This window comes from Hypomesus nipponensis, chromosome 21 (assembly GCF_054491055.1).
Source record: "Hypomesus nipponensis isolate SF chromosome 21, ASM5449105v1, whole genome shotgun sequence".
Lineage (NCBI taxonomy): Eukaryota > Metazoa > Chordata > Actinopteri > Osmeriformes > Osmeridae > Hypomesus > Hypomesus nipponensis.
The window spans coordinates 10179987-10204571 of NC_140381.1; the positions used below are offsets into that span (position 1 = coordinate 10179987).

General features: G+C 41.6%; 4 protein-coding genes and 1 long non-coding RNA gene across 5 annotated transcripts; 2 read left to right on the top strand and 3 right to left on the bottom strand.

Annotated features, from left to right (window-relative positions):
- The first annotated feature begins 1199 nt into the window (after positions 1 to 1199).
- ltv1 (LTV1 ribosome biogenesis factor) lies at positions 1200 to 6538 on the top strand. Its single transcript, XM_084685860.1, has 11 exons — positions 1200 to 1381; positions 1869 to 2000; positions 2442 to 2654; positions 2772 to 2859; positions 3047 to 3179; positions 3306 to 3510; positions 4085 to 4212; positions 4449 to 4594; positions 4770 to 4822; positions 5093 to 5293; positions 5971 to 6538. The coding sequence occupies exons 1-11, from the start codon at positions 1379 to 1381 to the stop codon at positions 6082 to 6084; spliced, it is 1416 nt and encodes a 471-aa protein (XP_084541986.1). The 5' UTR covers positions 1200 to 1378; the 3' UTR covers positions 6085 to 6538.
- Positions 6539 to 6805: 267 nt separating this feature from the next.
- ifngr1 (interferon gamma receptor 1) lies at positions 6806 to 10809 on the bottom strand. Its single transcript, XM_084685861.1, has 7 exons — positions 10432 to 10809; positions 8647 to 8761; positions 8322 to 8506; positions 8083 to 8228; positions 7726 to 7891; positions 7329 to 7465; positions 6806 to 7225 (listed from the first exon to the last, which is right to left on the bottom strand). Exons 1-7 carry the CDS (start codon positions 10496 to 10498, stop codon positions 6974 to 6976), a joined length of 1068 nt encoding a protein of 355 aa, XP_084541987.1. The 5' UTR covers positions 10499 to 10809; the 3' UTR covers positions 6806 to 6973.
- Positions 10810 to 15530: 4721 nt separating this feature from the next.
- Positions 15531 to 17284, top strand: smim28 (small integral membrane protein 28). The gene is made up of 2 exons (XM_084686025.1): positions 15531 to 15641; positions 16448 to 17284. Exons 1-2 carry the CDS (start codon positions 15531 to 15533, stop codon positions 16865 to 16867), a joined length of 531 nt encoding a protein of 176 aa, XP_084542151.1. The 3' UTR covers positions 16868 to 17284.
- Positions 17285 to 18283: 999 nt separating this feature from the next.
- LOC146237918 (uncharacterized) lies at positions 18284 to 20015 on the bottom strand. Its single transcript, XM_084685803.1, has 5 exons — positions 19829 to 20015; positions 19056 to 19418; positions 18844 to 18904; positions 18720 to 18761; positions 18284 to 18479 (listed from the first exon to the last, which is right to left on the bottom strand). The coding sequence occupies exons 1-5, from the start codon at positions 19995 to 19997 to the stop codon at positions 18413 to 18415; spliced, it is 702 nt and encodes a 233-aa protein (XP_084541929.1). The 5' UTR covers positions 19998 to 20015; the 3' UTR covers positions 18284 to 18412.
- Positions 20016 to 21405: 1390 nt separating this feature from the next.
- Positions 21406 to 23532, bottom strand: LOC146237919 (uncharacterized). The gene is made up of 3 exons (XR_014740648.1): positions 23455 to 23532; positions 22512 to 22699; positions 21406 to 22369 (listed from the first exon to the last, which is right to left on the bottom strand). It is a non-coding gene; the product is annotated as an uncharacterized LOC146237919 (long non-coding RNA).
- Between the last annotated feature and the right edge of the window lie 1053 nt (positions 23533 to 24585).

Sequence of the window (24585 nt, forward strand, 5' to 3'; positions counted from 1 at the left end):
TTTTATTATGTGACTCGACTTATTGCAAGTTTGTGAGCAAGCACCTTGAGACTTTACTTTTACTTTCGACAAACTTCTAACTACCATCCGCGGCTTCTAAGCATAATTCGGCATAGGCTACACATCACTTGAGAACATCTCAGAGATGTAGGATACGCTTTTAAAACGTGAAAAGTTTAAACGTGAAACATCTAGCCTACATAGTTAACCGTAATCGTAAGTAACCGTGCGCTTAAGTCAGGATATTCTATACAGATCTCACAAGCCACACCTTGTATTTCTCACGCTGAGAAGGAGGCCTAACTTAACCTTACCAATCTCTCCCCTCCCCAATCTCTCCCCTCCCTAGACCTAGGCCTATCGGTCCCTAAATATGACGCGGAAGTACGAATATGAATGTCTGTTGAATCTCGAATATTAAACTGATTTCACCTCGGTGGCCTATGTGCGCCGCTTGGAGAGGCCGAGCCTTCATATGCTGAATTTGATAGCTTATGGAATTGAAATTGATTTTATGAAATAGGGTAAATAAGGAAAGTTTAAGACATTTGCTATGTGGACAGATTTTGTGACAGTGGAAGGCTATATTCAAGTTTAAAACAGGGTTAATCAGCCTGTAATGACTGTAAGTTAGAACCGCATGAGTACACTATATTTTACTCACCTAAATAACTAATTCAAAATTAAGAAAGCATTGAATAATTGGTTTAAATCTCAATTTAAAATCTCAATTTAATTTCGCCAAAACACTTGCACTGGACCAGCACTGGACCAATAATTCCAGTGTAAACTGTGTTGAACAGCCGCTTGGTCTCACTTTTCAGAGCCCGTTTACGTCTCCCATATTAGACATTCTCTGCTTTAGACCCTGTAGGCCTATGCCTATGGGCTAGACAGCTAGTGCTACCTTGTTGCAAACTCAATAAAACGAAACTTCAATTTCCTCTGACATGGATTTAACCAGAGCCATAACGAATCCGTTTCTCGTCAATGATTACTTTGTTCTTGGGCTATACCAAATGAGACATGGGTGGAAATTGACGTGAAATATTGTCCCCTTATTGGCCTTATATGTTATGAGTTTATGTTAAAGTTAAATGTTTTGTGAAAAATTTGTATTGGGATGATATATTTGGTACACTATGCAACATACAGTTAACTTAAAATCAAATCAGCGTTCAGGATGGGACGTTCTCCTTTGACATAATTGGTTCCTTCCAACAATGGTAGAAGCAGCATGTGTTGTGCCAGCGTGGATAAACAACAGCTTTAGCTAACACATTTACCTTTAAAATAATTTTCTCTGTGTCACAGTGTGTTATACACTGATATACGAATCCTTTAGAATACTGTTTTAGTTCCCAGAGCACATCTGATCATGGTAAGCTCACTTTTGGTAGATGGAAACATGCTTGCTAGCTATTTAGTTAGCTACGATAACAGTGTTAGACTAGTCAACATAAATAGCATTCGTCATTCGTTTCATGTTCAGTATTTCATGTTTTTGCTCTTTATCGGTCTAGGTAACGTTACGTATAGTGTTACCTGTGTGTATGTGGGCTGTGTTGTCCCCTTTGCTTCAACGCTGACATAAGCTAACGAGTTACCAGCAAAATACATCACTCACAGTATCGGTACCACCGGTCAATTTTGCGTGTTCCGTAACTGTGCTCACGGCTAGGCACTGAAATTTTAGTAAAGATAGATTAATTGAAATGATCAGTGTATTTCTGTCGTTGGACTTCTCATTACATGCTATGGCCAATTACACAATGGTTCTCCCGTCAAGCAACCAAGCTAATAAGCTGAGAGAGGACAATAATATGGAGTCGTATGTAACTTTGTGTATGTTTTTCATGGTTCTCTAGCCTCACAGAAAGAAGAAATCGTTTATCCAAAAGAAGAACGCTGTGACGTTTCACCTGGTCCACAGGAGCCAGAGGGACCCACTTGCTGCAGACGAAAAGGCCCCCCAGCATGTCCTCTTACCTGCTCACAAGGTAAAATAACACACTAAAGCACATGTGTCAAACTCCGGTCCTCGAGGGCCGCTGTCCTGCATGTTTGAGATGTTTCCCTGCTCGAACACACCTGATTCAATTAAATGGGTTGTTATAACGACCATTCATTAGAATCAGGTGAGCTGGATCAGGGAAACATCTAAAACATGCAGGACAGCGGCCCTCGAGGACCGGAGTTTGACACCCCTGCACTAAAGGGTTAAGTATAGTCAAAGGTAATTGACAAACTAGTCCCATCTAGTAACTTGTACTGTATATCAGCTATATTATGGCATATAGGGATCATCCCCATTCCTTATCTGGTGTAGTAACAATTAGAACATGCCTCCACAAACCCCATTACATATTGTGTATTATTTCTGTTGATTTGGATGTGTTGATGTGAGCCACTTGCCACTCAACACCTTTTACCACATGCAGGTGGAGGTGGAGAAGCAGCATGAGGAGCAGAGGAACTTTGGCGTGTTCTTCGACGACGACTACAACTACCTGCAGCACCTGAAGGAGACCTCCCGGCCCGCGGAGCTGGTGTCGTCGGGCCGACCGCACAGAGACAGACGACCCATCGACCACCAAGAAGAAGAAGACGAGGAGGAGGAGGAGGAAATGGAGGAAGGGGTGGAAGTCGCTGGTGTAAGTTTCACTGAATGTGTTTGGGACGGGGCAGATACTTGGTGGTGGATCTTAATTACATTGCTGTGTTGCCCCTCCTTGCTGTATTTTTTTTTACGACGATACCTTTTTCAACAGGCTGCTACCCTCAACCTACCCTCGTCAGTGTTTGCGTCTGAATTCGAAGAGGAGGTTGGAATGCTGAACAAAGCAGCCCCCATCTCAGGTAGGCAGCCATGTTGTCAGAATGACATGACCTCTGGACTCAAACTCAAGAGTTCCCATCATGGTTTTTAAATGTAAGTTAAAATCTCAAGATGCATTTGTGTATGTTTTTCATCCCAATGTAGTTTATGGTTAAGAAAAAGAAAGCATGGTATTCATCAGGTATATAAGCGTGTCTGGTTTTGTAGGACCCAGGTTGGACATGGATCCCGATATTGTCGCTGCCCTCGATGAGGACTTTGACTACGACAACCCAGACAACCAACTGGATGACGACTTCATCATCAAGGCTAACGACGTCACTGCAGCTGTCGCCATGACGTAAGTCTGTTACCACACCTGTCAATCATCATCAAATTCCAGAAATCTCCTGGAACAAATGATGCCCTTTGCACTTCTGTTCCACAAATACTTATAAACAATTTTCCATGTCTTCCTTCCTGTTAGCGGCGACGACGATGAGTGGGAGGACACTGACTCGGACGCGGACTCTGACGGCGGCTTCTCCGGGGAGGAGGGTGAGGCGCGCGGCGTGCGGGAGTTCATGTTCATGGACGAGGAGACCAAGAGTCGCTTCACGGAGTACTCGCTCACCTCCTCCGTCATGAGGAGGAACGAGCAGCTCACGCTGCTGGACGACCGCTTCGAGAAGGTGAGGGACACGGAGCCCAGGCAGCACACACGGGGGCAGGGTGCGCAGGAAGCAGAGGAGGAGTAGAAGCAGGAAGCAGAGGAGAAGTAGAAGCAGGAAGCAGAGGAGAAGTAGAAGCAGGAAGCAGAGGAGGAGTAGAAGCAGGAAGCAGAGAAGTAGAAGCAGGAAGTAGCAGTAGAATCAGGAAGCAGAGGAGAAGTAGAAGCAGGAAGTAGCAGTAGAATCAGGAAGCAGAGGAGAAGTAGAAGCAGGAAGTAGCAGTAGAAGCAGGAAGCAGAGGAGAAGTAGAAGCAGGAAGTAGCAGTAGAATCAGGAAGTAGCAGTAGAATCAGGAAGCAGAGGAGAAGTGGAAGCAGGAAGTAGCAGGAACTGTGACTGGATTAGGGCTACATTTTGGAACCCATATTAAATGTTGTCTAACTGGTTGAAGATGATTTTAAAAGCATCTGTTTGTATTTTAGAAGGGCCAAAAGAACACCCTAGATATAAGATCTATAATGTTTTATAAGATTGACTGTTTGTAAAAACATGTCCCAGCCATTGGAATTATTTCCCTGTTGTTTCTCCTTCTTAGTTTTATGAGCAGTTTGACGACGACGAGATTGGAGCTCTTGACAACGCCGAGCTAGAGGGCTTCATTGAACCGGACAGCGCTCGCCTCGAGGACATTATCCAAGATTACTTTGTACAAAAGAAAAAAGAGTAAGTGTGTGTGTGTCTGCCCACGATAATAACAACTTGAAACTAGCTACAAGAAAAATAATCTTTAAGGGTATAGAATATGAGAGAAAACACAGGTGGACATTTTCCTCTTTGAGACATAAAACGCTACACACAATGAATATACATACACACATCGCTGGACATTGTAAAACATAGAACAGCAAGATTAGAAATGTTTGTATATTTGACATCACGACCATGAACATGTTTCTCAGCTTCCAGAGACCCGACGACCTCGGTCCTAAAGAGCTGCCTGCAGTGAAAGAGGACGAGGAGGACGAGGAGGATGAAGATGAGCAGGAGATGGAGACGCTCATCATCGAGGCACCAGCAGAAAAGTGGGACTGTGAGACCATTATCAGTGAGTGTGACTACTATCTAAATGTACTTGTTAAGATTATCACTGAGTGTATAACTAGTCGAAATGGCTTCAAACTAGATTTATATATATATATATTTTTTTTTTCTTCACTTTATTATTATACATTTTATGCTGTTATACACACGTTTTCACTTTCCTGCCCCCCCCCTCCCAGGCACATATTCAAACCTGTATAACCGCCCCAAAATCATCGCTGATCCACCAAAGGTGAGACCAGTCCAGCGCAGATTTTGAAAACAGTTTGACCTTGCATCAGTTACAAAGTTATATTTCTATTCTGCAGAAGGTCGCTGTAGTAATGCAGTGCCTCGCAGGATTACAATAGCGACAGATTCATTCGCCTCTGTTGTCCACCTGGCTTGAGTAGTTGGGTTATTTTATGTACAGTGCTGATGCGCGAACATGACTAGCGAGATAGATCCGCTTCAAGAATCTCGACCACGTGTTGTGATGTGATGTCATGTGTGCTGTCGCCAGACCAAGCCCATCCGAGTGTCCAACAGAACGGGCATCCCGCTGGACGTTCTCCCCGGGCGGGGCCCCACGGCCAAACAGGCGGAGCGGATGGAGCGCATCAACGACTCGGACCTGCCCCGCACCGCCACCCAGCCCCGCCCCAAAGACGAGAGCCAGGAGGAGCGGAGAGCCAGGAAGCAGGCCATCAAAGAGGAGCGCAAGGTGGGTTTGGGCGTTCGAGTGACGTTAAGTACCTCTTGATGAAGCGCTTGATTGAAACTGAAGACCCAAAATGTAGACCTGTCGTGGGATCCACCTTGGAGTGGATGTTTGTTGCCTCTAGGGCAGGGGTCCCCAATGTGTCGATCGCAAAGCTTATGGTGGTAGATCGTGTCATAAAACATTTTAGCACAAAAAAATTAATTCATGTGCTCCATAGAGGTCTCCAATACCCTGTCTTGGCCTCGGGTTCTGTTTATTTTCCTTCTTGGAATTAAACTTATGTTAATTATACATACCTTCTGAGCCATGCATAGTCTCTATTTATGAACATGTTTTGTGGTAGATCATTTTTAATTGGTCAATTTGAAAGTAGATCACATTCACAAGCCAAAAAAGTGTGGGCACCCCTGCTCTTGGGCATATAGCAACAGAGGCGCCACCACAACGTCAACCACTAGAGGGAGGTATGACGCTGAGAGAAGAGCTGGTAGGCGCACAGGCACACTGAGATGGGGACACCACTGTAGTTTGGAATGTCTTGTGAAAAGCAAAGGTTTCAAGAAACGAAACCGTAAAATACAATGATAAAAGTTAATCATTAACTGTTAAATGAGTTAGTTCGTTTAACGGTTACATTTCAAATGTATTTCACGCCACTTTCTGCTGTCGCTCAACAGGAAAGGAGGACGGAGAAGAAGGCCAACCAAATGGCGTTCAAACAGGAGAAAGCCCTACAAGAGAAGCAGATGCTGGGCCTGCGAGCCAACGTTCAGGGTCTGAAGCTGTCCTAACCGCATCGAGGGACTATGGCGTCAAAGTACTTTGCCCTCATTAAAGGAGAATCAATGGACTGCCTTGCCGCCTTTAACACTTCTGCAGAAAGCAGAACATCCATCTACCAACACTAGTGGATTCAGGGGTGTGCGTCATATTTCAGAGTTGTTCCCCCCCACACACACCTGAGGGTAATAATGATAATATTCTGTCTGCAGTTCACAACACTGAAACCCAGGAAAATAAAATGCACTGCTTTTACAGTGGGGGGGGGGGGGGAAATAGTCCAGAGGATTCATAAATTATGGTATTCTACGCCCTCCAGTTTGCAATCCTGTTTTAATTTGTAAAAATAGGATGGGGGGGGGGAATTGGAATGACAAATGTTAAGAAGGTAATTTTTATTAAAAACGGCCAGTGTTTGATTCTGTATGATTCCGTGTCTCTCCATAAAGGCTCCTAAAAGTCCAAGCTTTATTTTCTTTAAAAGATTTATTTAAAAACTGATCTTCACAACTTTGACTTCCAAACAAACCTTGACAAAACCATTTGTCCATCACAAATCTAACCACAATGGTGATTGCATACAGAAAAAAATTAATTTGGCAAATAAGTTGACCAGTACTGGCAACACTCCATTGTTCTTAGTCATCTACAGATGACTAAGATGAGGTACAAAGTTCAGCCAGCACACCTTCACTTTTCGGAGTGGCAGATTCTTGATGGCTTTTTATATTCATACAACAGTTTCCTGAGAAATGCAACCAAGTGTTCCTGAGAAAAGCAACCCACGGTTTAGACCGAGGGCACCACATTTTGTTCCCCCCCCATGGTTCTTAGTGACCTGATGGAGGTTATGGACTCCAACTTCAGCATAATCCTTCACCTTGTTGAGTGCGTCTCCACCTACATATCCAGGCTGTGTGCGTGGCCGTAGCCCGAGGGTGGACACTCGTCTTCCTCGTCCTCCTCTTCGTCCTCTTCCAACAACCTTCTTAACTGTGCGTTCTGGTCTTCTGCCATACAACATGGCCGTTCCACCTCGATTATCTCCACCTCTTCAGTCTGTGACTGGTCGTCCTCGATGGCGATGTGCTCCACTCTGTCCTCTGGCAACTGCATTATTCGTCTCTCATTAGGGTTTGTGATGAGTGAAGCCTGTCAAGAAAAAGAAACTGTTCAGGAAAGTTCTAAGAAAGTCAAAAAGAAAACTTCTGTGATGTGAGGTGTGCACAGCAAAGCCCCCCGCCCAACAACTCACCAATGCCTTTGGCAAAATGGAGGGGTTTCTTTTCCATGCCTTTACCTGGTAGACCATCACTATCATTACCAAGCTGACAACGATAAACACCGCCAACACAACCCCAAGTAGGATGGACACGTAAGACTCATGCGGATCTGTGACAAAAATACACATTCAGCATTAGCTGTGTGAACCTTGTCAGCACATTAAAGGTTATATTAAAATTCCTTTGGTTTATTGTTGAACTGTACCACTCCAAGAAATGGATATGCTCCAAACAGGGCTCGTAAGAGAAAGGCCTTATGACGTTACAAAGGGCATCAAACTTCAAGCCAAACCATAGCCAAACATACAGGCCTTAAAACAAACAATATTTTAAAATCTAGATTTCCTGAATGGCAATTGGCTTCCTTACGGTGGTCTTGAGCACAGATATTGGCTGTCTTCTTGAATTGTATCCTCCCGCTCATGATTGAACCGTTTAGTTGAACACAGTATGGTCCCCTACTGCTGGGAAGTAACATCCCACAGGTCCTTTCCATTGTACACTTGTGTGTGGCGGGAGATGACATGTCTGATGTCTGAGGTCAAGAACATACACAATCATGAATTTAGTGCTTCATTGAATTTTCATAGACAGGCAAAAAAAACAGGCTTATTTACAGAAATGCTAATCTTGACATGATTCCATCTTTTAACAACTGGACAGACTAAAGAGATGATGGTAGAGGGGAGCATGAGGCACTGGACATTGATGTTCACTCTTGCTTACATTCTTAGTGAACACTTTGTAGTGGAAGACTCTGTCAAACGGGTTGAACTCCGCCAGTTCTTTGTAGTAGTCGAATGGGTTGGGAAAGCTTACCGCAATCCCCATATCATCTGGTGACAGCTGAACAGGAGGGAAATCCAGGGTACCTATGAAGGAGACACCCCACCCCCCAAAAGGTTACAATTTTGCACATTGATGGACCAGAATCATATGCTAGGTGTTTCAAAAGGCAAACTCACATTTGACATCTGCCATCTTCAACATGTTAAACGTGATTATTGGGGAGCTGACATGTTGTGAGGTCTCTGCTCCTTCTACAGCTCTGACTTCCACTGAGTAGCGATTGCTGAATGAGGACGCCCTCATGAGGTGGGTCAAGTCATAATGGAGCTCTGTCGTTTCAATCACAGTCTTGTTCTCACTGCTAAAACAACCATGGGCAGTAGGCATGAACACAAAACGTTTGAGTCCCAAGCAATTGAATCTTATGTCTCAAACGATGAATTATATCCAAATGAACGAACGTAACTTAAATGTAGTGCTCATTCAAATGCGGAAACTTACCTCTCAGAAACAAAATGTAATATGAAATTAGGTGGTACAGGGTGCTTGCTGTAATTCCAATAAGCCCTTGTCTGAAAGTTGTGGCAGCTCACCGTGACGTTTTCTGGTGGCAGAACTATCCAGAACAAAAATAAGACATCATTGCAACATTGTTACATGATTTCAACTGTCACATCCTCTGTAATCCTATTATTGGAACAAAGGGCCATCGAGATTAAATACCAGGGTGAAAAAATACCAAGTCTTCAGATGTAGCAAAGAGAAGTACCTCTCTGCGACATTTTAGTGGTCTTTAAATGTCGATATAAAAGGAAGAATTTAACATTTTAGGTTACGTTAGGTAAGGTTTTGTACAGAGCCCCATTTTAAATGGCAGTAACTGTGTTTTGATTATTTGCTGTTGAACCTCCTGATGCCACTTAATCAGGAGCTGGCAAATCTGTTCCATTCAGGAAGGCTGTCAGCAGCCTGGTCCCCGCCCCAATTCCCAGATGGTAAAGTGGAGACACCTGGCCATAGCTCCTCCCCCTACCAGCTTGTTTTTCCACCCACAACATCATACCTCATTTATCGTGGCGAGATAACATGGAACATTTTGCAATAGAATTCAGCCATTTTCCAACAAGACTGTGCAAGCTTTGGGGTCTCAGTTCTGTCCCATATTAGTATGTGTTAATGTTCCTAATCCAATTTGTTATCCCTTTTATCTGAGCCAGCTATAGGTTTGAAACAATGGGTTTACATGACATGGTAAGCTACAGTCAAATTTCCCATCCCCCACATCCAAGGAACAAGGAAAGGAAGTTGTTTCCCTGAAGTCAATCTAAATGCAGGCTTCTAGACGTACCCACAGTAGGCATGAAATCACAGCCATCCACACAATACAGTTGGTAAAACGTGTGCCTAGCGCTAATTCACGTCTGTTCAACTGGTGTCGAGAAAGGAGTCAACTTATTTAAAACAGAACATTGACCTTCCCCATGTCATCTTCTGATAGCTCTATTCTGTCAACTGGCACACTCAGTCTCTCTGAGAAAATCAAACTTTGATACATATGTTTAAAAATGCTTTTGTCGTTTTTATACACCAAATCTCAAAACATGCTTGTATCCTCTGTTGTGCTGAACTGGTTACCTTAACCTATAATACACACATACAAAATTATAAATTTGTTGCACTTCAACATTCCACATGATCAATAGAGTGTCAATCCTTGCCCAACCCTGGAATTTCTTGAGTCATATCCAACTTTACTGACGTTCTATAATGAGTCCACAGTTCAGACTCACCCTTTGGCATATTGGAGATAAAAATGTTGATGATAGGCAACTGAAATTAATGTAAAACAGAACTGAATCCTTGGTCTTGTTGGAACTGACACCATAATGAATCTGGGAAACCCGGCCAAGATTATTTAGTTTCAATTGATCGATTGAGACACACCAAATTGAATGAAAATACTTTGGAATGGAATAAGTTAGGAAGGGGAGTTTGACTGGGACTTCTTCGGGTAGAGGCCAGTTTGCTAAGGGATTACAGTCAAGACAGTAACATTACAGAGTCAATAATACAATTTTTTCTTTAGCCTCTACACAGGACACACAGCATTAACCAGCAAGTTAGTGGTAGATTATAAAAATGAATTAAAACGTGGCTGTAGTTAATATACAACTAACATTATTAGACATATAGCTCATTTGACATTCAAGCGATTGCTGGCAGACAGCGGAGTTCAAAATTATTTTAATTTCACAAAATTGGTTATGGTAAAGGAACAAGACTTACCGAGTGTCGAGACATCTTCGACTCTGATCATTAGAATTAAGATAAACACAAAAGTTGCCAGCACCATGGCTCTCGTTTTGTGGAGAATTCAAACTCTGAATCATGCTATTTTATTAAAATGATTGACTAAACTGGAGCTCAGCCATGAAACCATTTGTCTTCAAAGTTAGTTCAGTTTCTGCTAACTATAGCTACTTCAATGTGACGCCACGAGACTAGTTGTAGCGTACCTCAGCTTCCTCATTTTATTGCAACATTTGTTAAATACCCTTTGAAATACGCGGGCTTAATCGAAATGAATAGACCACATGAAAATATACTATTATTATTTAGTAGTACTAAATGTTTATATAGCCTACCGAAAACACACTTTAAGCGAGAGTAAACAGGCTAATAGTGAATATTCACACACCTTGATAACAACACTCCTTCCTTGACGTCAAACTATTCAGGAAATCGAGGGTAACTACACAGGTGAAAACACGTGGGTAGCCAAGGTGAAACGTTGTTGCTTGGTCTATTCCTCCGCCTGCTGTTTCTTATGTGTAAAACACTTCCGAGTCTACGATTCTGGAAAAGGCATTAATAGCAGATTAGCAATCGTGGTACCCAAGGCCCATAGATGGAACTCTATAGATGGAATTTGGTGGTGTAGAACATGTTGTTGGTGTGTCTACTAATTCATCTTTGTGGCTGAAGATCTAGCTCTAGATCTATAGCTTGACCCCTTGAACGTCCAGGGTTAGCAAGAGGTCTTTGGGTAGGACCTTGAACACCTTATCACAGTGTGTTTTCCATCCTTGTTTGAGGTGTGCGTTGGTAATAGTGGACTTCCCAACTTAGTACCTTGTGATAGTTCACATGGTTCTAAAAACATATGGTTTTAGACACACATTAGGGAATCTTATATCACCAATATTATACATCAGTAGATGCATTTCAAGAATCACATCTTATATCAACAAGTACAGGAAAATTCAAATCTACCTACCAACACATCTCAAGGATATGAAGACGGCAGTTTGTAATATAAAACTCTGAGGTGAATGAAGAAGAGGAGGAATGAAAAATAAAACTTTAATTTATGACCTTTTATAAATGTATTTCATATATACGTTGTGTGTAGTCACTGCCAATAAAGTGCAACATAATAAATCACCATCTGAAATCTCTTTTTTTGCATGCTGTGCACATTCATGTTGACAACATTTTTGCCCTACGTAGACAAAACTGCAACAGATTTTTGGGGCAAATGCTTAACCACGTGCTCTCAAGCTAAATCCATCACATGCAGGCTAAAGCCTACCAAAAGTTCCTAAATCCAAATAGAAGTGCTGTTGTGTTGTAATTATGTCCTAAATTCCCTTAAACTCAGATGAATCTTTGATATTTAATATTACATCTACGTGAAATCTCTGCAAAATAGGATCTATTCTTTCAAACTCCAATGAATTAAAGTCCATCCTTTCCATTTTCTTTGTTCCTGTGGGAATGTTTTATATTTTTTTTACAATACAAATTGCATCAGCAATGATGAAATTTGGACTTTCCCAATTGTGTAAATAGTCATATCCAAAGAATGTATAGTATATCACATGGACACCAAGCATCTTCATCAGAGCGCAGGAAAGCTAAGCCTCTTAACAGCTTGCAGCTGCAGTCTTTTGCTAAAGCAGATGTGAAAGTTGAGGGCAGATACTGCTCCATGTCAGGTGCCAGTGCAGCAGAATAAAAGCATCATCTGTGAAAAATGTAAGCAACACAGTTTCTAAGTAGTTTTACTAGCATGTGTTTACTAACATGACAACAGGTGTCCAGATACTATTTGGAGATCCTGCAGTGAAAATCAACCTGACACCCCAATTCGTGATGTTCTGTCATTCAGTTATATCAACACTGTCTGGAAATGCACTTATGATTATCAAAACCTGTTTGTTCTATGTATGGACACTTAAAGGACACTTTATGTAAGGTTTTCAGAAGCCCCTGTCATCCAAGCTGCTTTGAAATTACACTACTATACTAAATTGCTGTGCTAGGTTGGTGGACAATACAGTAATGCACATGGGCCAAAAGAACATCAAGGCTAGGTCAATTTGGGTATTCTGAGAGCTTAAAACTATATATAAATGGAAATATGGAATCAAACCCTTAATGGGGATCCTGCCCAATGAAAAACCTTTTTCATTTTCCGGTAGCACTCTCGCCATACACGTTTGATTTCCCCCCAAATGTTATACAACAGTTCAATTGTCCATCATACTGTAATGTTATTATGATACTATTTTCAATTTGAGAAACAAATTCTACAATTGTGGCCTCCATTCCTTCACTTCCATTGTACATTGGATATGGTGAAAGATCTCAAGCACTGTATTATAGTGGCAAAAAGCACAACAATAACTTATGAGGTGTCAAAATGTATCTATGCATCATCTTCCGATATTTGGCACAGTGTCGGGCCAAAAGAAAGTGTGTTTTTCACCGTGTTCGTAACAAGGTCATTTCATCTCTCTGCTGTAGAAAACATCACAGGGGGGTGTTCAAAATGTCCCGAGTCACTGAGTCCAACAGCCACGATTGGTCCGCTCCTCTCCTTCCTCAACCTTCTGTGCCATCCCCGGGGGTTGAGAACCGTCGGGCCACCAGGTCTGCCACGTGTGGAGTAATCACAGTCTCTGTCTGCATGCCTCGTAAATCCCCTTAGACAAATCCCAACCACAACCCCACTTGCCACTCCAGCAATGACTATTCGCCAGTCTATTCGTGACAGATGTTGAACTTGACAGCTGGGACATGGACACGATGCCCCGATCTGGACACATCATTACCACTGCACCCCCATCTGGACTAGACTGTCAGACACACACAGGGCTCTGAAAGTAGCTGGGCAGTGCATAGGGGGGCATTTTTAATTAAGAGAAAGGGATATTGTCTTGGTTCCAGGCAGCATGAGTACAAAATGAAATGTTTTAGATCTGCGATTCCGTCCATACAGATAGCATTTTTTTGTTGCCTTAAACTATTGTATTTTATGGTGGTAATGGTTGTGTTTCCAGAATAAAGAGTAGAGAATGATGTTGTTCGGAGAGAACATTGTGTCATCAAGTCAATCATGTTCCAGGCACACTGATGTTCCAGGCACCCTTGTCTTGACTTGACTTACCCTCAGTATTCTTATCTACTGTCTTTGTGTCATTAGAAGGCCATGCACTGCAGTTACAGACTCGTTCTTGCGACTTTCTACAAACGTCATTGTTGACATCTATTTGTCCTGCTCATTCTCTGAGTTCAAAAACTGATACAGTTCCTGCTTTGATTATTGAAACAGGGAGTAAATAATCAAAAAAACAATAAGGATGTACTTGTATGAGTAATAAAACAGTTATAATCTTGACAACATAGAACCCAATCTTGTGAATTTATGGATGTTCAAAGAAATTCATCGTAAATTAACTGGAATACAAACAGGAATGCAAACATATTTCTGTGATCTTTGTTAAACAAAGGGACCTAAATCAATCTCCTTTTATGCTCGATATTTGTTTCTGATGTGCACTGGAAGGAGAACAGAACATCAGTAGACAAATGGCAATACATTATAATTAAGGTTTTACAAAGTCAATGTTTTTAGAGTCTGTTAGTCTCATAATGTTGTTTCTTCCACAGCATTGAAAATGAGGGGCACCTTCTACCTTCATCTTAACTATTATTCATAACTTGATACTATATCAATGAACTTAAATGTCATGTGCATCATCTTTCTCCCATACTGAATACATCTATTGATCTTGTCTATGAGTGTAAAAAATAACACGGTCACCAATTAGAGGCACCCTTTCAAATGTGCCCCCTCCAGTCCACCCCCTCAATTTGATCACTGCCTGCAACCCCCTTATACCTTGCCTGGTGCCTTTGCTGTTTAGGACTGGTGGAATGGAGACATTAGTAACCGATTCAGTTTCCACACATTCAATGTATCCTCTGCAACATCTGTAGTAGATTGTGCTAGAGTTGCCACATTTGCAGTGTTTTTGCACAATAACTGCCATAGATGGACGCTCAACTTTTTCCCACGGCATCATTTCTCCTCTTCAGCTGCGTTGAGAGCCGGAGATCGACTGGCGCCTTAATCTCTTGATTGAAGGCGTGTTGAGGATTTAAACCAATCTGGTTAGCTTTTCTGGCAATCTGCAAATCTGCGTCGAAACTCTATCTGCCTTGTCTGGCTTTCATGTGGGAGAGCTAGGATCACTAATAGTCTCCATCCGATTTAACAACACAAAAAAGTGGGAGGGAAAAGCTATGAACAAGAAGTTTTATTTGGAAGATCTATCGACAACAACAGCCTCTTCAGAAAAACTCCCAATCGGACAAAGCAAGGATGTCACATCTCAGTAGGCTACAACTAGGTTAGTTGTTGATCTGTCCTTAATGGTCTTCAGTCATCTACATGATTGTTTCTCAAGCTTAGATGACACAAATAATGATATTTGATTGAAAATATCATTAATCGGATGGTTTGTTTCATTACAGATGAATGTGAGTAGCACGCAACCAGGTCAATAACAACATCTTTACGACTAGCCTGAAATTTGATTTGGTTAAACCAGGCCACCTGTTTCTATCATTGTTGTGGACCGACACCTTACTGGGGCTCACCTTTCCAATCCCCGATGTAGGCCAGCTGCGCAAAAATAAATCCCCCCCCCCCCCCATCTGAGGGATTGCCCTTGAGCTTTTCAGGCCCCCAGCGTCCGTTGGCCGAGATCTGGTCCACATTGCACGCGCGGGCATGTGAGCAGCCGCTTAGCCAGCCACCCTCCCCTCTCCCTCCAATCCCCCCTTCTTCCAACCCCCCCCCCCCATACACACACACACTAACATAGGCACACACACAAACACACCCTCCCCCCCTCCTTTTCCCTTTAGTCTTGCCACACTGCCCATGCCCCGTCCACTCTGAAGCTCATGGGACGCACAACAAGGTATCTCATCACCGTCTCTCTCTCCTTTTCTTCAACCCGACACTTTTGAACTTGTCTCTGGTGCCCTCCACCGAGCTTGGACCCTGTTTAACCCAGACCCACCCGAGCACCATGCGGACGCTACTGGAGAGCAGCTGGATGAAGTTTGGGCCAGCCGGCAGAGGGTCGTATGACTGGGTGACTGGGTCCCCATCGCCCCCCACTTTGGAAAAACAGCTTACGGTAAGGTTTGGAAGTGCTGAATGGGTGATTTGTGGCCAATAGCATGGATGGGGAAAAACTCTACTGTACTGGGAACTCTGGTATTGTAGAGGTGTATCCGAGTGTAATTTGATTTTTTTCAATTGACTGGCAAAATATATATAAAGAGTGATTTGAAGTCAGTCAATTTGCTGTAAATGATTCTAATTTTACCTTTCATACCATGACCTGCCTAATAGAGAAATGTTGCAAATATTATTAGAAATTATGTAAGTTTAACTCAACCCTGGCTTTTTTTTCTTCTTTGGTTTTGGTTTTTAAAATCTAGACCATCAGTAACCAGCAAAACATTAGGCTGAAGCCCATCTACTTTCAGTGAATGGTGGAACTGTCCATGGTACTGAAAGCCAGACCGTAGTCAATCAAACACAGTTACGTTTTAGCACGTGCTTTCTCTTGTTGGCCAAGCGCCCATGCTAAGCCTCTTGGCCAGGTCGTCCATTTCTGAAAATGGGGATGTTGAGAGGTTTGTCCTTAGCCAGATGTTGCGCAGTATGTATGGCAGTATTATGTGATTTCTACCGAAGCTGATGACTTTGATAGTGAGTGAAAGAGCTGTTCAAATGGCTAAAATCCAGCAATAAAATGAAATGACGCTGATGGTGAATATGGGAGGCCCTTCGACCATGTATTTCACAATTACCATTTTAACTCACAAAAAGTACAAATAAAAGTTGTTATGACGCAGATAGGACATAGCAAGCGGTTAAAGGCAATGCAAACCCATTTAGAACTACGAACATGTGACGTTTCATCTTTCTTTTCAGGGCTACTGGAACGAGTTGAACCCCGGGGAGGAGAGCAGGTCTGAGCTGCTTATCTACATTTTTCTCCCCGTGGTCTCTGTCCTCCTCCTGGGCCTGTTGGGCCTCTTGGCTTACCGGAGGTGCTCCCAAAACAAGCTGAGCCTGGCCAGCATCCTCGCTTTCGACTTGCAGGACGCCGAAAGCAGCGCCGAGTTCCTCTCCTCACTCACAGGGAACGTGGAGCGCCACACCAGCACGAGTTCCGACATGTCCGACGGCGTGTTTCTTATGGTCTATTTGCCGCCGCCCTATGATGAGACGCTCACCAAGATCACGCGCGCTGCGAGTTTGACCAGCTCCAAGGACGTGGAGTTCATCAAGATCGAAGATCTGGAGGCCAAACTTTGTCCGGAGATCAAATCCAGTGGTCGTTATGTGTGAGTAAAGGGATGCTAAAACAAAAACAACTGATAAAGGGAGTTCTTTAAACGAGATGTGATTTGACTCAATTAACATCTCAGACTTTACTCGGTTTTTTGTTATGCCGTAGGCCTATTAAAGACGGATTGTGTAGCCTGCTAGCATGGGCTAAAGAGTCCCCAAAGTCCTTTAAAGATATTGAAATGAACAATGTCTCATGTAGTCCTCTCGGAATCTTCCCAATCTACGTTTCAAAGTGGCATTGGGCCTGTTTCAGAGAATTTCCATTTCCAATGTCCATGCAGAGGCTATAATGTTGATATCAGTCAGGATTTCAGGCTTCACCTTTTGTATATTATTAGATGTATTTATTTATTTCAATGTCGAACCTATTGTCACATCTAATGCAATATCATACTGAATCCTCATGTTTCAATATGGTGGACCAAAATAGGCACATGAGGCTTAACCAATAGATTAAAATATGTGTTCTGTCACTACCTTAACTTTCTGTGTTCCCACGTTAATGTTATTGTTGCCTGTGGTTTATTTCAAGCATAAAAGCTTCATAGTAAGTAGCAACAAACATGTTTTTTTTAACAAAATGTCACGAATTGACTTGAATAAACTGCAGTCTATAATGCATGTTGAGGATATTATGTTTCCAGTAATGTCACACAAATTTCCCCCAGTTGTAAGATCTGAAGAAGGTCCAAAGTCCAAAGTGATTATATCTAAATGGAACCAGTAACCTGGCCAGCTGACTTGTGTGAGAGGACAATCACAAGTAGGTTTGGCTTTACAGGGGTAGGTTGGGTCAGAGCCTCTGGGTTGGGTGAAATGGGGGGAGGCACTTAAAAGAGTAACCTCTCTTATCTGATCGCTTACGGTGAAAGAGGAAGGGAGGGATACACGTCCTCCTCCTTCCTTCTGAAATCTAGAATACACCACCGGCGCAGGAAGACGGAAAGTGCCAAGTTATTTACTTAATTCAATTAACGTGAAACATTGGCTTGTTTTTCACAATAGGTATGGTTTTGACGTTTCATTCGCTTAAATTGCATGCATCTTACATAGCCTAAATTTATTCAACAAGGGCTGAGCGATAAAACTGTTGAATTATTGAACTCTTTTATTTAGTGCGATTGTGTCTATTGTAATCAAAGCATTTCGCAATGAAATGTTAATTCAAAAACATCAATGGCCTCGAACGAGGACAGTTAACAATTGTTAACTTGATGTGATTAACTTGATGTGATTAATCACATCAAGTCAGTTACTGCGCCATAGATGTTAAATAGCTCAAACTATAATTTTTAAGTTATAGGCAATTTTAGACGAACGTATAGCCTGGGCCTACTTATATAACATCTTTACGTTAGATTTGTTATGTTCAATGCACATCCATCAAGAAACAGATAATCGAAACAAAAAAAATGCTTTTTTCAAACTTTATTTTCTATTTGACTACTGTACTCAAAACATCTAAGAATTGAGTGTAATTTGTTAGAAAATGTTTCTCTGTATGTGGAGAATTGATGATTTGCTGAAGCCATCGATTGTGTTTTAACAAGAGGCGAAGTATGTAGATGCCACCACAGTCCAACATTCCTTCTGGAACAACAGCTTGTATCTGAAAATATAGAAATATTTGTCATGGAAATCTTAAATTGTTCGCCAGTTTGGAATGTTTTCCTTTGAGTTTAAGATTGTTTTTTGACCTTTCATTTTCAATGAGTAAACTTGAAACAACAACATATAGCGTAAACTTAAATCAATATTGGAACCTGAATATAATAAAGTTAAAATTAATATTTGCATACTAAGAACATGTATAATTTACATGCAGATAATCTTATATTTGTATACTCACGTTCTTATGAAGGATGCCGTTAGTTCTGGTGGACCATTTTCCCTATTTACATGAAGAAAAGACAGATGAAAACTGACTGAAAATAGAACAATACCTGTATGAAACTGTAAATGTATGTACTTACAGTTTCAGCTTGATTGTTTCCAGACAGGTGATGTCATCACTTATGTTGTCATCAATCAAGTCTGGAAAAAACAACACAAAGATGATCTGACTTCTAGACCATTATATTAACAACAGCAATAACACAATTCTAAATATTAAATGTTGCTTTCTAAATCTTTTGTAGGGTGGGGTGGGGGGTGCTAAACAAAACCAAAACAGCATTTAACTCACCAGTGCAGTTCATCTGGCAGAGATTAGGGGTCACAGAGGAGCCAGAGGAGCAGATCAAATGGTCGCCCAACTGGAACAAGCCATACAGAGTCCACACAGTGTCTGGGTGTTCCTCATGACTGCCACTCTCTTCAGATGAGTCCTCTCCAGATGAAGACTTGCTTCCTGACTTGCTTCCTGACTTGCTTCCTGACTTGTTTCCTGACTTCCTACCACCTTTTTCACCTGCGTACTTAGCCATGCCGAACTTGCCGCCTTTGCCAGCACCTCTCTTTCTCCGCATTTGAGGGGAAATAGTGTTAGGGTCCAGAAGAGTCACCACGCTGGTGTTGAAACCTGAAGTCTTCTCCACGTGGCAAACAACTGGGGGAGGTGTGGAAAACAGAAAGGTTTTGCAACATTTCAGGATTAATTTACTGCACGGCTACCTGAAAGGTCCACTAGAGAGTAGTACTGGTGACAGTATTTTCAGAAAACCTATTTTATCTTATGGGACCATAACACTATATCCCAAAATGGTCAATATTATGTTATTGTACAGCTTGAAATGATAACAGTTTAATATTTAATGTACATTGTGTGGGTACAGAAGGATGACATGAAATAGCCGTCAAAATATTTTTTCACAAAATAAATTGTCAATGAGGCTTGGTTTGCAATAAAGTTGAGTAGATCTACCTTCATTCCCAAATTCCAATTCCTAAATACTCTGCAGTCTTTAAAAGCATGATCATTTTGTATTCCAATTTAAAAACATTCAAAATTGTACTCACTTTTGGCCATGAAGTCAGCCTCTGACATTCCTGTTTGGTTCTGGCTCGGCATCTTCAGCGCTGCGGCTTCAAGCAGGCCTTTCAGCTCACACTTGGACACGATCCGTGCCTCAGCCAGACTGGAGGCCAGTGCGGCTACGGCCACCACCATCACAATGTGCATGTTCATGTTGTCTTGGCTTTCCGTTTGCTCTGTTGTGAATGTGAGCTGTGTTTGGTGCGACATATATACCCAACCAGCTTTTTATCCTGTGATCACATGATGTGCTGAGTCTATTGTTGCTTCTAGGAAAGGACGTTCCCAAGATTCTAAGGCATGGTGTCATAGGACTCAATGAAGGTACTGAGCTGAGCTTTGTGTTTCATGTGCTCGGACATTTGATATATCCTGACTACAAAAGTGAAAAAAGATGGCATCACAAAAGATGTATTTTTACAAAACAGGTCACACCATGACTTGCTTAAAGTGGTCTCGGACATGTGACTGATACACGATAAGGTTGAATCATGTTGGTTTCATCTTGTGGTTTATTTCTATTCTCTGAAAGCACATAGGTGTGTTGAAGACACCCATTGTTTTAGCAGACCACATCTTCAATGTAGAGCAAAATATTGCCCAAAAAATCCTGATTGTACCCTGACTGTGACATTGTGACAGCGAGCAAAAAACACAACTTATTAAAGCTTGCTGGAGCCAAACAATAATATATTTGACCTAAGTCAGTTCCCCAAACTCAACACTATCCTAAACTTCTGCTACTATGTCCTATTCCATCCGGGCTTAAAACACATAAAATCATCAAGATGAAATTCTGTGTACAATATAAACAGATAAAACCCTTTCCTTCTGTCAGATCAGATAGTAATTTGACCATTCAAGCTGACGTTTCCCTAAAGAGCATGCAAGCATTCAACTCCAGTTAGGTCAATTATTCCAGTGACAATGAAGAAAAAAAAACAGGGTGTGGACCTGTCTGGAGAGTTTGAAATAGCTGACATTAATAGACAATAGACAATAGAAAATTCAGAACAATTTAATTTCTGTATAGCTTTCCATTAGATCTTATCCTAATTACCTAATTATCATTGAAACCTTTTGTTCTAGTAACGTGCCTTGAAGCTTTCAACTGTAGATTTTTCACATTGTTCAACTTGGGTTCCGGCATGCTCTTTGCCTTCTCTCTATGTTCAAATTGTTAGGAATGGTGAGAAACAGGTATAGTGAGTAACTGTCCACATCACTAGATAGAGCTAATGACATTGGCATGACATGTGTAATTGGAACCATTACAAATCTGCTTTCTCATTCTTCTTGGCAATTTACCAAGCTAGTCAAAACCCTGGGTCGTGTAAGCAAATAGGAAAGGGAAATGTGAAAGAGACAGGTGTTGAAGAAGTCACAGAGCCTACTGTACATGTGGGAACCATATCAGGTGGATCATGGTGCATCCATACACAAAGGAAATACAGAGACTAGACATAAGCTTTTGATGTGGGCTCCTAAATGCAGGCTGATCTGTAATTTTCCAACGAGCAAGGCAGAGAACAAGAGAACATTGTTTTTATGATATGGTGTATTAATTGTTCAGAAATATTAACAAATAAAGCACTGTGAAGTAAGTCATACAGCAATGAAAGAAGCATCATTAGAAACTGAAACCAGACACAATGGCCTGTGACTACAGTTGCAGGTTGACATAGTAAGATGAGTGATTTCTTTATCCACGCTAAACCATTGAGCAAACCATTGACCAAAGGATTTTATGAATTTCTGTCATATAGCAGATGCTTTCTTACAAAGCCCATATCAATAAGTGTGTTTAGTAAGATGCATCTAAGTCATTTCCAAAACAGTCCCAGCGCTAGATCACATGACAGACAATATACGAAGGGGTTGACATGATTGATACATATTCATTTGTGGGGAAGATATTTTAGTTTGATTTTTTTTCTCTTTTTATACACATATATTAAAACTAAAATATGTTGAAAAGGAGGGGGAAGTGACATGGGAGAAGTGAGAGAGAATTTAGGTAGCTAGAACACCATAACATTTTTCATTTGAATGTAATGTAATGTACATTGTGGTACCGTGTGACAGTTTAGGATTCTCTCTGGCATACTGAGTTTTACACCACCTAGAGGTGAAACACAGTAAGGATCTTGCTTTGAGCCTCCAGATGTTCCAGAGTAGAGAGCGAAGGAGATGACAAATAGACAAAAAACTGTTCAACAATATAATGTTGAATAGCAAACATTTAGAATCAACCAAGAAAAAAACCATGCAACAGTCACAACGGTCACAGGGTCAATGTTCCTTCAACACAAACCAGTCCGGGTTGAAGCCTAGTCTTCAAGTTGCATTTTTGCTCCACTCTGTTGGTATTTTAGGAATGGAATCCATTGAAAAAAATCTTTGTAACTGTTACGGTAACACTCATATTCATGCTTAGATGCATCAAAAACGGCGCACCAAGTTGTCTGACCACAGCTGCATGGGCCCAGGATGGGCGTAAAGGGTGAATTTGGTGTTCTCCGGTGCTGCAATATCACACAAACACATCATAAAGGTGTTTCACTCCAAAAGGAATACATACTGTACTATACACACTCACTGTGCTATACACACTCATAGTATATTTGGTGAGGCGAAAAATTACAACAAGCCTGCTTAACAACTAACCCATGAGGGGGGACTGCAGGCCAAACTCTTCTTGGTAAGCTGTCTCAGGGGGCAGTTTCTCCGAGGCACAAGCGCTGTGGCGGAGTGCGTCCAAGGCATGGAAGGTCTGGAGGTCAAACCCCCTCTGGTGGTCCTCATGATTCCCACTGTGAGAGCCCAGAGGGCAGTCCAGGGATGCAAACCTCACTCTACGAATATGGGAGAACAACATAGCACAAACAAACCCCATTAACGTCTGTAGAGTATGATCATATTCTAGTTTGGACTATAAAATTGTTCAACTCTATTATCAAATTATTGAAAGGCTAAATATTTCTGTAGGCACATCATCTGTCTGACTGATGTTTGATAGTAGATATATGACATTGTTTACAGCTGACATCTTTGAGAAGAATTAAGAAACATACAGCTTTGATATTATTGGTGTTGCCTATGTCTTCTTCGTAAAAAGGGTTAATGCTGAGAAAGAGCAACTGTGTCATTACAATTTTGGGGAAGAACTTTAATAGTTCAATAATAATGAACGATAATAACAACAACAGACAAAGGGAACCAAACTTGCTCTTATGGTTCTTCCCTTTGGCACTTATTTTTTTGGGTTGTTCACAATGTGTGCTTCTTGTTTTGGTTACCCGCGATGCTTTGGGGCTATCTTGTTGGTATTATCAGTGACCTATGCACTTTGTAAAGCTCTCTCTTGGAAGTCACTTTGGATAAAAGCGTCTGCTAAATGAATAAATGTAAATGTAAAACGCTGGAGGGTGGCAACTTAGAGGGGATAGGCTGCACGAGTGGCATGAAATCAATAAACCAACATGAAGCGCCCTCACTTAATCTGCCCTATCAAATACTGAGGCCTATCAATAATCTTAACTACTACATTATTCTGTCTGTTCAATGATTTAAGAGGTATTGTTCAGCAGCACCAAACAGTACACCTCACCTGTGTTGCTCCGAGGGAACAACGTGCATTCTGCCCAGCTGTCCATGGTAGAGCCCACGCACATCAGTCCCTTGACGTGGTACCCTGGAATGCAAATTAATCAGGAAGGGAAAGGAATGGCCGGTGCACTTGCTATGCAGCCTTTGGGTCAATGTCAATGAACTCAGGCAGTGTGCTGCATGAACAACATACATCACATTCTTTAATACATGCTCAGTTCATACATACAAATCGCATGCAAGCAGACCATTATGGGTTAAGGTCAGAGTCAGCACACGCTAAATCTCAGCAGCCAGGAGTTCAGTACTGGCATGATTATCTAAGCTCAGCATAATAATGTCATAGTACCTAGATAGAGAGGTCGTTGACATGGCAGTCTACTATTTTCTTGAGGTTTGTTAAAAGCTTTGTTTTAGTTTTCTTTTTTACTTTTTGTCTTTCACATCCAACGGTTGGAATATAGTCTCAACTCACTTTGTTGTAATCCCTGGCAACCTGTCAAACTGGTTGGATCCGTATCTGACCTTGAACTCATGCAAACGCAGGGCCACACCTGGTCCTGCCATGCCCTAGGCTTCGGCTGGAAAAAGCAGCACTGCCTTGTTAAGTTTGTATTCTGCAAGTCTTCCACCTATCCAAGAGATATTTTCATCTTTATTGCTGATAGAATTAACTTAAAATAGCCATTTAAACTATAGGCATACTAATTAAGTCAGACTAAATTAAATCAACTTTTATAAGTAAAGCACATACATGCATTTTTCCCAACAAACTGACTTGTTTGCAATTATAAAATAACAATTTTAATACTATCAGTATATCAAATAATCACTCTTGACTTGCCCATGAAAGAACCAGACTCTTACCTGGCTAAGGGCCAAAGTGGAAAAAGGTTTTCATAAAAAGAGCAGTTGGATCTACTCTGTTTGTGTTGGAGTAGAGAGCCTTGATTGACCGTCTTTGATGTCAATTAGTTTTGTCTTTTTCCTACAGAGAATTTCAGGACAGGTAAGCCAACCCTGCAAAGAACCAAATGTACCTAGAGCTGAGTATTTCAGAACTAGCAGTACCCTCTTTTCCCAACACAAGATAATAGCTGTGCAGGGGATTTTGAAACGACTTCAGTTACCA